A 13,488-nucleotide genomic window follows, 5' to 3' on the forward strand; every position below is an offset into this window, starting at 1 on the left:
CGAACGCACACACACACACCGTTTCACACATGCTTTCCACCTCGGAGCTGTAAAAACCCGCAGAGCGAACCTGATGCTGCTGTTTATAGAAGCTGTTTCATCGGACCTCGCGTTCAAAGCGTCTCCGGGTACGAGAAACATCAGGGCAGCTTCTGAGCCTCAGCAAAGCAAAGTTCATCACTCTTCAGCACGAGGCCCAGAGTGACACAGAAAGGCTGACTGAGCGAAAGGAAAAGCAAATGCTTTTAATGTGAAATATTTACCGATGGATTAATATGAGACTTTTTGTTGCCCATTTAAACACTAGATGAAAACGTTTGTGCTAAAATACCTGATTGTATTTTTTTCTGCTTTACTGCTGCTTTGGTCTTTTGCACAGCAGACCCTAAATCTACAGGAGATGCTCTTCAAGCCGTGGCTCAGGGACCTGACGTGGGTCTCCGGGGGGGTTAGAGACGGTCACAGCTCTGCATTAATATATAATAGGATGTTATTCAGTCTGACAGCTGTAAGATCCACAGGGACATTTGCAACACCTCTCTTCCATTAGTGACATCCTGCTCTGTTTTCACACCTGACAAATGAGAAAAGTAAAAGGTTTCCGACTTTCATTTGCTTTCGCTGTGGCGTTCGAAGCGTCTGGTTGTGTGACTGATGAGGCTTAAACGCAGGATTAGCATATTTAACTCATTAAATGGTTCAAAATGTTGACATGTCATTCTGCATGCTGAGGACAAATTGCACAAGATGAACAGCACACACACGTTGGTTGCGTCTCCATTTAAGTGTGTGTCGTGTTGTCAGATGCTCTGCTGCGTCCACCATTTATGTGTTTGGTTTTCTGTCTTTCACGTCGACTCATTTTGGCTTAAAGGAATGAAGAAATGTGGCCACAACTCACAGGTAAGTTCAGCTCACCTGGTGAACCACCAGCCGCAGCTCACTGTGCCGTTAGCACAGTTAGCCGTGGAGCTAATGGCCCCGTAGCTGACTGGAGTCTGTCTGAACCACGACTTACACACTGCACCCTTAAATGTGGCTCCTTTGGGGTAAATCTTTGACACAGGTGTGCAACATGAGCAAATATTTCTCATTTTGTCTTCCTATCTTGTAGATAATACAGGAATGCAGCGGTTGTGCAGAATGTGTTCAGCAGATACCTGCTGGACAAACACATGAATTCAGCACATCCTCAGAAGCTTCACCACATCAGAATGCTGGACAGGAACTCACTCTGACAGCTCGGGACGGCACATTTAATCAGGTAATCTGTAACTGATTACTTTCAGGAAGTTACCGCTTTGAAACCTCCTAACAGGACGTGAGTCAGGCTGGCACCTCGCAAATCAGAGGGGACGCTCACAACACCTCTGATGCATTAGCAAACGCCCTGCTTCATTTTCACACCTGTCAGACTGGCCGCCGCGCTGCTGCGAAACAGAAGCACTGAGGCAAATCGCCAGGGAGACCAAACCAGGAGCCTCCGGATTCCACCTCCGTCTCCACCGCTCAGCTGCTGGACCAGCTTTCAGAGGAAGGACGTGAACAAACGAGGCAGGAGGTTTATGTGAAAGACGCCGGTCAGTCTGAGTCTGAGTCTGAACGAAGATCTGAACTTCAGTCAGCAGGTAAATGAGACTTTTCCTCCTGAAGGGACAGAGCTGGACGGGAACGCTGACCAAACACATGCTGTAGTGACGCACAGAGGGACCAGGATCCCATCTGCCTTCCACTGACTTCCTGTGCAACGCGTCGCTCTGCCCGTCATGCTCACATTTCAAACAACAGTGAACAGTTTCACCCTGAACCTCTAAAGAGCACTTTACAGCACTGACGGCACTTTGCTTTCTTTTTCCCATTAAGCTTCAGTTCTGGTTCCCCTGCTGGGCCCAACTGAAGCTCATCGCAGGCCAACTTTGGCCCACGAGCCGCACTTTGGGCTTCACTGTGATTTTGGTGATGTGTCTCCTGTTGTGTAATGTGTGTAGCTTAACACAGGCTGGTTCAGGTACTGATGTTTAGCTGAGTAAAGTAAATAAGTAAACAACATCTCTGCCTTTTCTGGGTTTGTATGTGAACAAACAAGACGCTGAACTCAAGATGGAAATAAACTTACTGGTTTTAAATTGTATATTTCCTACATTTATTAACAATCATTTTTCTATTTCATTTGCTGATCTTTTAGTTTTTATTTTAAATTTTCAACATTGTCCACTAATTGTCTATTTATATTTTGCTTTGTATTTGCTTACGATTTGTTGGTTTTTGTTTTTATTTGATCGTTAAGCACTTTGGAAACCTGGTTTTGGAAATGTGCTGTATAAATAAATTAAAAAATAATAATAAAATTATTATTATTCTAACAAATATTTAGTGCCAGACTGTGGCAGCACGACTGCTGGAAATTCCCTTCATGGAAACTGAAAAAATAAAATCACTCCAAGCTGTCAAAGAGTTTGGTGAAAATCAACCTTTTCTAGCTGGAGTTTGGCACCATGCAGTGTGTGTGTGTGTGTGTGTGTGTGTGTGTGTGTGTGTGTGTGTGTGTGTGTGTGTGTGTGTGTGTGTGTGAGAGAGAGAGAGTGTGTGTCTTGCGTGTCACTGGGCAGGTTCACACAAGGTCAGGGCAGGATTTGGGATGGAGTTGGCACCAGTGAGCACAGGACACCACACAAACACACACGCACACACACACACACACACACACACACACACACACACACACACACACACACACACACACACACACAGAAGCAGGATGTGATGGTGGGGGTGCCAGCCTGTCATGTCTCATGTGCAGAGGTGGACAGAAGGACAGTTTCCTCTCTCACCGTAAGACATTTTCACCACCTCAAAGAGACGACGTTTGTTATCAAAGTGAAATAAGTAAATGAGTGATTTTCAAATGTGTCTGCATCCCCAGAACCTGAACCCCAGAGCCCAGACCCCTGTGCCTGCCCTCCTTCCTGGTTGGACTGTCCCCCTCTTCACTGTGGACTTCCTGGTTGGACTGTTCCTCTCTTCGCTGTGGACTTCCTGGTTGGACTGTCCCCCTCTTCACTGTGGACTTCCTGGTGGGACTGTTCCTCTCTTCGCTGTGGACTTCCTGGTTGGACTGTCCCCCTCTTCACTGTGGACTTCCTGGTTGGACTGTCCCCCTCTTCTCTCTGGACTTCCTGGTTGGACTGTCCCCCTCTTCGCTGTGGACTTCCTGGTTGGACTGTCCCCCTCTTCTCTCTGGACTTCCTGGTTGGACTGTCCACCTCTTCGCTGTGGACTTCCTGGTTGGACTGTTCCTCTCTTCGCTGTGGACTTCCTGGTTGGACTGTCCCCCTCTTCACTGTGGACTTCCTGGTTGGACTGTCCCCCTCTTCACTGTGGACTTCCTGGTTGGACTGTCCTTCCTCGCTCTGGTTTCAGTCATGTCGTCTCTTCATTTGCAGGCCCACTGAAACATACTGATGCTTTGTGTGGGTAAAAGTTAACTTACATTTTGTTAAATAAAGTTTTAATTAAATGTCACCTGTTGTCCAGGTACGAATGTTATTTCTCTCTCGTCTGACTGCTGTTGTGACTGTATTCACTCGTATGACGTGACGGCTTCTACTTTAGTTATTTAGTTATTTTATTTTGTAGTCGTGTGTCCCATTTTGCTTTAAACTTCCTGTCTCTGTTTGACCCGATGGTCCTCCTGTGTCCGTTTGTCCATGTGGTCCTGCTCTGCCCTTCACGTCCTGGTTTTCCCAGACACTTTTGGTCATCCAGTGTTGTGCTCTCAGTCTCTGTGATCACCTGCCTTAAGTCCAATAAGTTTGGTTTGGTTCAGAATGCAGTCAAAGTAAAACACGTGACATGAGCGGGTGAACGCCAAAATAAAACAGGAAATAGCAAAGTAAAGCCCCAACACATCAGATATTGTAAGAGCCAGTAAGAGTTAATTCATTTGTAATAACAAGTTAGTTAAAAAGGTTAAAATATAGTTAAGGTAATTTCATAAGAATTCATAATTATTGTGTTTTTCAAAATGCATAATTTAGTAACGTTTGAACTTATAAAAAACTTTTATGTATTTTCGGCTTCCGACAATATTACGTCATTTGCCACTGCTTGCACGTAAGGTCAGATTGCAGCTAGAGACGTCGGAAGCAACACAGTTTTTTGACCGAGCCATATCGAGTCTAATGTATGTGTATTTTTTGTGTTTTTTAAGTAAACCTTCAAAAAGAAGATTCGGTTTCACTCGCGTTTTTCAATTACTGGTTGTTAGACTGGCAGCAAAAGTGGTACAAGAGGACTCGCACGAAACGGAGTGCCACTACAGATATAATTCGCCAAGTCGTCCAAACAGCAAACATCACATTTGAAAATTCAGAAGTAAACATGCAGACGTGTGGCGTAAACACAAACGCAGCGAGGGGAAGCTCAGACACGAAGGACAAAATGGACGATAAAGTACATGATTCTGGAAGGACAAGCTGAGCCGAGCGGAGACTCAGACTGTCCTCAGAGGAAATGCAGGTTTAAAGTGATTTAGTGGCACCTGTAGGATCACCTTCTCTGCTGTGGCTGTTAGAAACATAAACATCAGACAAAGGTTTGGTTTGTCTGTTCCGGGCTGCCGTAGAAACGCGGAAACATGGCGGACTTTGTGGATCAGTTCCCAGATCTGTTCCCAGTGTGGACCATTTGACAGCAATGGAAACACATCGACTCTTAGTTCAGTTCACAGTAACAACATGTACTGAAGTACCGCAGCTGAGTACAGTTTGGAGGTGAAAGTACTGCATCAGTGTACATCTGACCAAACTGGTCAGATACACGCAGCAGCAGAGCGCAGACTTCCAGACCTTTCAGCTAATTCTGTCTTATTAAACTCAGTTGACTCCAGTCTTCAGCTTTCGTTTCATTTAGTTTTAAACCTGAGAAGACGAAGAACATCAGAAACAGAACCAAAGCTGCAGTCGCTCCACACAGCTTCTTCAGCGTAACAGCATCCTGACGATAGTTTCTTCTGTATGTCGCTTTTGCAAGAAAAAAATAAAAACAACATCTACTGTACTCTAACAATGTCCTCGTCACCGTGGCAACGGCGGGTGACTCACCGAGGCAAATACATGACAGTGTGCTTACTGAAGCCTGTAGGTTACTGCTCACATGCACAAGTAAGGACAAAAACACACTTCCACTGTCTGAGGAAAACTCTCACACACACTCACACACACACACACTCTTCTATGGCCAAACGCAGGAGATGGTAGCAGCTACTTACAGGTGTGATGGGGGGACAGATCCACTCGTTTCTCTCCTCTGTCTCCGTCTGTGATTCAAACACCAGCAAGCTGCTGAAAAGCAGTCCAGACCGGCAGACGAAAAGAAAATCACAGGCTGCCAGAGGGCTGGAGATGCTCTCACAATGCGCTGCAGCTCCACCGCCTCCCCCTCTCTGTGTACATAAGCCTTACTGTGCCTCACTTCGCTGCTCTGACCTGCTCGCGGTCTCCATCTTCATCATCTTTCTCTCTCGTCTCACCCCCCGTCTCCCAGCCAGCCTCCCACCCACGGGCCAGTCTGCAGCGGCACGCCGCTCGACACTTCTGGAGCCGAGGTGTGTGCTGTGAAGACGGTGACGGACAGCACGACGGACGGTGAGGACGTCTGACAGCAGAGCTCGTGTCCTCAGGCTGTCGCCCACTGAGAGACCAGACGTCAAACGCGTGACCTTCGTGTGCGTGTGACACGTTAAAGGACAGTTATGGAGGAGGAGATGGACGGCGAACCAGCACAGTGATGTCCCCTGCATCCCCTCTGGATAAGGACAAGACACCTTGTCTCACCTTGTTCATCATAACAACAGAACAGTGTCACACATCAAAGTCCTGAGTCCGGCCAAAACCTGATCACTCAAGACACGAGATGAGTGTGTGAACAGTGACTGAGAGCAGAGAAGGTGTGCTGTCACCTGGAGCTGAAAGCGTTCCTGTTAGCACATAATCAAGGACATTTTATTGACTGACAAGCTGCTCATCAGGCTCAGCAGACGTACTGCCGTCCAGAAGCTTAAAGGACGGCAGGTTTTAACGAGTTCTGATGTTCAGGTGTGCACTGAAACGCTCTGCATGCTGTTATCATCTGTTCAGCTCGTAGCGGCCCTGAAAGAAGCCTTTCTGAGATGCCTTCAGCAGAAAAGGAACAAACTCCACCGTCTGTGTGAAAACATTTCCCAAAGTTTAACAGAAGCCAGTTAGCTTCTTCAGCCTGCTTCATCGCTGTGGAACTTCTCATCCAGACTGCAGTCTGTGACGAGCCGGGACGAGATCGGCCTGAGGTCAGAGTCTGCTGTAGTGTTCGCCTGGCGAGCTGCAGCAGAGTGACAGTCAGGCGAACAGGAAAAGACGTCCTGGTGATTTGTCTCACTCTGCACGAGGAGAGGACCTCCTCAGAGCCAGCAGGAGGGCTGATCACAGCAGCAAAAACCACTTCAGTGCACCTTTGTGCTGCTGTCACTTTAAAACAGTTTAACGTCTGCACAGAACAGATGAGACCAGGACAGCAAAGACTGGAACCTTCTTTTCTATCTGTTCGCGTATCGCAGTTACACGACTGCCTTTAAGATAAGATAAGACAATATAATCCTTTATTAGTCCCATAACTGGGAAATGACAGTGTCACAGCAGCAAACAGGATACAGAGGGTGCAAAGCATGCAGGGATAAGGGAAGGATGAGCATTCAAAGGAATAAATACACAGGAAACAAATACCTGCAGCTGTACAGTACAGAAAAGAAAAAGACTTTTCACACTAGAGTCCCTCAGTTATGATTAGTGGATGGATTGATTATTGTACCCATTTGTTTCAGAGACTAAGTATGTATGTACTGATCCTAGTAGTAGTGTTACATGAGTAAGGATTATTGCACAGTTACTACTACACATGTGTTATTGCAGGTCTGGTGTGACCATTTGTCCCATTATTACACATGACAGGGTCAAGTTACTTTTATTTTGTAAATCTTCTATGTGTAAGTAAGTTGTGCTTTCTGGTCACTGTGGTGTCGGGCTCATTAACACTCAGCAGCTGTGGCTTGGAACCACTGGAGCTCAGCTAACATGAAGACCCTGATGTTCAGGAGATGCAGAGTCCTGTGCAAAGTGCTTCTGTTTATGTTTTACATTATTAAAGTGACGGTGGAAGGATACTGGAAATAGATTTTAATATGACAGCAGCCCAGCTCAGCACATCCGCTGTGAGAGTTTACGTTAGGATTTGATGGCTTCCGAGCCGAGCAGGTGAGGTGACGAGTGTGTGAACACAACCTGCTGAACTTCCTCATACGCTCGCTGTGTTGGCTGAGTGAGAACAGTTTGCTGGTTTTGGTCCTTGACGGCTGATCCTGGTGCTGCGTGTGCCGCCTCAGTGAGTCGCTCACTGGCACACGTAACGAATCATTGAGGTTATTATTGATTAATGACTGATTCCACCTGTGCTCCTCCTCCTCCTGCGATGAGCCAAAGTCTGCTGGCCTCCTCTGTGACCGCAAATGAATCACATCCATGAGAGAACAAACGGCGAGCGCTCGTGTGCTTCTGCACAGCAGGGAACGAGTCCCAACTTCACTGAAATGTTCACATCATTCGTGTCCCGTCAGATGTGCACTGAAGCCAGCATGAGGACTCGATCCGTCTTCTGTGACAGGACACACTACAAAGTTTTATCCCTGAACGACCTCGCCGACCACACGCCAATTATCTCCAGACGCCGACGCAGTCAAAGGACGAAGCGCCGCTCAGCCACAGGACAAGCAATCAGCTCCTCGTTTCTGTCAGTCATCGACATGTGAGTGTGGGTTTAAGGCGGCGGGTTTTCAGTGCAAACAGCATCGCAAAGTATTTTGGTCTGATTGTGACTCACGGAGGCTCTCAGCAGCTTTTGTCTCAGCCGTCTCCTCCTCTTCATCCTCACAGCCACCATCATCTTCCAGTCCTGTTTTCAGCTTCATTTACATGTCGTTCAAAGAACTTCAGTTCAGGTCTCCTGCGTCTCCGTCTCTGTCTCCATCCGTCCATCCTTCAGGTTCATCTCAGCGTGTCCCTCTGACATCACCGAGATGACATCATCACAGCAGTGTGTCAGCACTGACCAGAACTCTGCACTTCTGCTCAGTTAATTCATTTCATGTCTGCGTGTCATCAGGTGCTTCAGAGTGTGTGCGTGTGTGTGTGTGTGTGTGTGTGTGTCTTTAGCTCTAAAAGGTTCTCTGACACATCTTGGTGCTGCGTGTCAATGCGTCGTATGTTGTTGCTCTTTTGTGTGTATTCAGAAATATCCCTGCTGTCAAAATAAAACAAAATGTGCACCTCAGGCATGTGAGGTTTTATTTTTTAAGCTGCAGGAAGCTCTAAACTGCACTGCTGACTTTGGAACCGGAGGGATAACAATAAGTTTTAAACGATTGGGAACATTTGAAGGCTTTTTGAAAAGCTGAACAGAACTGCTGGCTGTAACTTGGCAGAGTATGAACAGTTTGAAAAGCGGCTGAACGATGATGAAATATGCTGCGAGCTGTGATCCACGCTGCACCTTCTGATGATGATGAACGCACCTCATAACATATCACATATGTGTCTAACATATGTGATACGTTATGAGTCTAACATTAAAGGTTTGAACGGAGCTCCTGGTTCAAAGACTGACTGGATAAAAGTCTGACAGTGTCAGCGTTTGAGAAAGTGGACGAGATGAAACGTGTAAAACAGGAAGTGAACGACGAACAGGTTTCATCTCATCATCACGTGAACACACTTGATGGAGCCAGACGATGCGCACACACGTGCAGCGGCTGCCTGCCTTCACTGCAGCTGCAAAGAGCTGGACGAGGCCTCCTCCTTCACACACACACACACACACACACACACACACACACACACACACACACACACACACTCACACGTCTGCACAATTAACAGTAACAAAATGTCTCCCTCTGTGCTTATCCTTGTCTTCACATCCCTCCATCATTGTTCAGTTGTCACCACTCCCTCTCCTCCCCCCTTCCGCTCACACATCTATCCCGCCCACACACACACACACACACACGCACACACACACTTTGACATCAGCATGTAACAGACAACTGAGAGGGAGAAACTTAATGAGAAATGAAACAAACGATGGAGGAGAAGGAAGCAGACGAGATGCAGAGGAAGGAAAGACGAGCTGAGGGAGGAGAGAGAAGAAGAGAAGAAAGAAAGAGAAAAAGAAAAGAGAAGAAGGTTCAATCAGAGCTGCAGACTGGAGGACACGTCGTTACAGATCAGGAGGTGAACTCTCATTCCTGCACGTCCAGCTTTTTCTCCGAATACACTACATGACTACTGCAAACATGTACTGCATACATGTACTGCATACACAAGTGAAACAAAGCTCTGCAGTCACGTTAGCAGCTCTGTTATCAAATCACATTCAGTGTAATCAGACAAAACGTATAAAATATCAAAAATAAGAATCTGAGTCAGTCAAAATAATAAAAACAGGATTTGGACTTTGGAGGAGCTCTCAGACTGTGACTTTTGTTTTCCTGTGAGGATGCGTTCAGCTCTTCATATTTATATTTTTGTTCTGTTCACTCTCTGCAGGCTGCATGTGGCAGGAAGTGTCGCTCTGTCGCTATAATTTCAGTCTATAATTTCCGTCCTCTTTCTTTCATTGTTGCTGCGTTTGTCGGCTCCTCTTCTTCTTCTTCTTCCCCCTGACGTCCTCTTCCTCTCACATTTTCTCCCTCCTGACTTCAGACTGTCTGTAAACTGTGAGTTCAGCCATAATGCACACATGTTCTGCGTTCTTTACGTGTTCTGCGCATCCACGCACACATTTGTGTGATTCACTTCATTTGAGGAAAATTAGTTTTTCCCCACAACAACGAACAGAGAAAGTGTTGATCCACACATGCTGATCACAGACCAGCCATCAATCAGTCAGTCTTCAGGTGTTCGGCCAGTGAGATGAACTGAGTCCAGTCTAACAACAGGGAGCCTCTGAATGACAAACAGCTTTAATCGCTGGACATCTGGCTGCAGGACGTACATTCAGCCCTCACACTATTGGCTACCACACACACTAATCAGGTCCTAAAGGCCTCGAACAGGACTCGGCCTTCGGTTTCATGTCGACAGCAGAGACGCTGCGTGCTGCTTACCACATAGAGCTGCTTCCACAGTAAGGCCCATTCCTGCAGCGTGGACGTCACCTCAGTAACGATGGGGTCTTCCAGAGGCACCGCGGTCTCATGTGGCCTGTACGGGGACGCAACGGAAACACACACACAATGAGTACACAGGATTCAGATGGCTACAGTTAAAGCTCATTTAATAAAGAACTGCTACAAACAAACTACAGAACCCCAGTAAACCGTTGACCTTGTTTGTCGACAAAGACCTCAGTCTGCTGTGTAGCGTCACATACAGTTAGGCTTCAACAATGGTGGACTAAATGAACAGCACGCAGGCGAGTCAGAGCAGAACAGCCTGTCCACAGCAAAGAGACCCAGTGACGTGTGGCGGACTGTCCGGCCTAATGTCTGTCTCCGGTCGTGTGATTTGTAGTTAATGAACACAAAACGTTGGTTGTTAACTGCACAGAAAGTGGAACTGATGACTTCAGCTGCATCACGTATAAACATACTTCTGAAAGCTGTTTGTGAACATAAAATCATCCATCATAACTGCTATAACACGGACCTTCATTAATAATCAGAGTAACAGTCCAGTCAGGATAGAAATGTCTCATGTCACCACCTCAACTGCAGGAAAACAACCACATAACAGCATAATCCAACAGCTTCCCTCTCTGGTTAATTAAATGTTTCCTGTGTGATGTGATCATCCCAAGTGGGAGTAACGTTCTGTGTCGTAAACAAGTTCTTTACTGAAAAGATCTTCATACTGAAAAAAACATCTGCAGATTTCATTTTGACCTGCTAACCTTCTGTAGTTTGTCCCACAGAAGAGGTCTGACCTATCGGACAGGTGGATCACTGCTGCCCTCTGAGATCCGACACGCTGACAGAATCGATCGGGATGCTGGTTATTAATGTTGTGTGTTCCATCCAAAAGGTCTCACACAGTTTAGGTTCATAGAGTTTGGGGTAAGCAGCTGTCCTCCTGATAAATCCTGAGCTCCAGCAGAGCAGTTTAAAAATATTCATTTCAGAAGCTAAAAGTTTAGGTTAGTCAAGGTCATAACTACAGATCTTACTGATCACTTTGAAAGCCCGTCTGAGTCTGGCCCCAGCGTACATGACAGAGCTGTTGACCCCCTGTGAGCCAGCTCAGAGCCTGAGAGCTTCAGGTGGGCCCTTTTGGTTGTTCCTGAGTCAAGGTTAAAGACTAAAGGTGAGCAGGTTTTTCACTGTCCTTTAATTTCACCGTTTCAACTTTTTCAATTTATTATGCACCTTGGGAACCTCGTTCTTAAAAGGTGCAGAAAAAATAAAGTTATTATAATAATTATCACCGTTTTTAGATTTGCATTTTAAATACCCCACAACATTTGCTGCACTGACATTACTGCATGCATGGAAATGTTTGAAGTACTGCTGGCCACTTAGCAAATCAGTCAAAGTAAATCGTTACAGATGAGATGAAGGAAGAAAGACAGAAAGTCCCTGCAAAGCTCATACTGCTCGCCATAACTCAAAGGTCCACGCGGCCTACAGGGACGAGAACTGCAGTGAAGGTTCATGTGGGTGTGGGCGTCTAAACCAAAGCTCATAAGCACATACAAAAATAACGACCTCCAGTGTTGGTGTTTAAACGGCGAGCAAACGTCTGCACCACCTGCAGAGAAGGAGGTGGGCTCCCCTCTCGGACGGAGAAACTCCTCCCCTTCTTGGCTTCCTCCCTTCATGCATAAGGGATGTGCTACCTCTCTCTGTCTCTCCCCCTCTCCTCCCTCTCTCACTCCTGGTTTCCACTCATCCATTGTTTCTCCGTCTCATGACTGATTAATTAATAAAAGCGGTGAGCCAGATTAGCTCATCTCCCAGCTGAGCCACGGCTGGCGGCCGCCTGGTGATTTCACCCACATTAGTTACACTTGTTTCTCAGGCACTTCTCCTCCTCTTCTCCTCTGTTCTACTTTTCACTCTAATCTAATTGCTCCCTCCTTCTCCCCCTCCCTCCTTCTGTTCCTCCTCCAGTTTTCTCTTTTTTTTTGTCCTGGCACATTTCCATCGTTCCTCTCAGCTTCTTTTCTCCACCTCCTTCATATCCCAGCTTTTCTTTCTCCCCCCCCCCTCCTCCCTCGTTTCCTTCTTCTCTTCCCTCGTTTACCCACTTCCTTACCCTCCCTCATCTCACTCTTCCTCCCCGTCCTCCCTGCCTTACCCCTCTCTTCTCCAGTCTTTATTCTCTTTTTTCCTCTCAGATTGTCGCGCTGCCCCGAGCAGAGAAACATTTCTGTCCTCCATCAGTCTGCAGCCACTTTCGCTCCATCCTAACGTTTCTATCTCCTCCACCCCAGCAGTGCGTTTCCCTCTGAGTATAAAATATTTGCATAGAGAATTAAAAAACACACTCTATGTCTTTCTTTTCAATAAGAAAAATGATTTTTGGGAACTTGAGAAAATAATTAAAGCCCACAGCTGTTTAAAACTTTAAATCCATTTATTATTCTGTATCTTGGTTATTTAACCAGTTCTGTTTCTGTTTCACAGGAAAATCCAGTCTTGTTATTATTGTCTGTAAAATACAACCAAACACTTTCATGATTTTTTACCAGTGTGACATATTTCTTGAAACACTGATTCTTCAAACACTTTACATCAATATGGCAGAAGACGTTTGGAATTTTGAATGCATTTGTCCAGACTTGAGACCCTTTAATGTTCTACTGAGAACAATGAAAGTTCTTAGATGATAGATGCAAGCAGTCTGGCGGTTCAGAGGAAGTTAAAACCAGAAGTCCAGAACCAGGAGTGAAGAGGATGTTTGGCTCCATCGCTTTTCTTCTGCAGTTAAGCTTTGGGAATTTCTGAGAGCAATACGAGAAAACTGGATCCCAAGGAAATGCAAAACATGATGTAAACAAGAAGAGCACAAAGTGTGCAGTCCCAGAGCAGTACGCAGCATTAACAAGCTCTGTGTGGACTAAAATAATGAATGAAGCTTTCTATGTTGTTTTGGACACACACACACACACACACACACACGCTGAAACACACAAAGATGGCGTCAGAGATGAGCACATCAACGTGCAGGGTCAAATGCAGGACAGCAGTCACTTCACCACAGCCTTACAGCCAGTGCAGCCGACCGGCCAGTCTGACACTGTGGACGCGTGTGTGTGTTATCCAAAATGTCTTTCACACACACACGTGTTTGCTGTCTGAGTAAATGCAGTGTGTGTGTTTAAGATGGCTGACAGTTTCTGCCTCACGTATTATTGTGACTGTTTCTCTGTATTTAAGGACTTATGAACTTATAGCAAAGACAC

General features: G+C 46.1%; 2 protein-coding genes across 5 annotated transcripts in view; both read right to left on the reverse strand.

The window, feature by feature from the left end:
- LOC124057033 (nuclear factor 7, ovary-like) overlaps window positions 1-13,488 on the reverse strand; it is a 546,992-nt gene that overhangs the window by 427,276 nt on the left and 106,228 nt on the right. The gene's annotated exons all lie outside the window — the stretch shown is intronic.
- The window catches only part of LOC124057015 (dedicator of cytokinesis protein 3-like), a 125,531-nt gene that overhangs the window by 47,337 nt on the left and 64,706 nt on the right, over window positions 1-13,488 (reverse strand). For all 4 annotated transcript variants that reach the window (XM_046385053.1, XM_046385056.1, XM_046385055.1 and 1 more), the window contains exon 5: window positions 10,193-10,289. In XM_046385053.1, the coding sequence (XP_046241009.1) occupies window positions 10,193-10,289 (97 nt within the window). The remainder of the gene's footprint in view (window positions 1-10,192; window positions 10,290-13,488) is intronic.

Source organism: Scatophagus argus, chromosome 3 (genome assembly GCF_020382885.2).
Source record: "Scatophagus argus isolate fScaArg1 chromosome 3, fScaArg1.pri, whole genome shotgun sequence".
NCBI classification, from domain to species: Eukaryota; Metazoa; Chordata; class Actinopteri; family Scatophagidae; genus Scatophagus; species Scatophagus argus.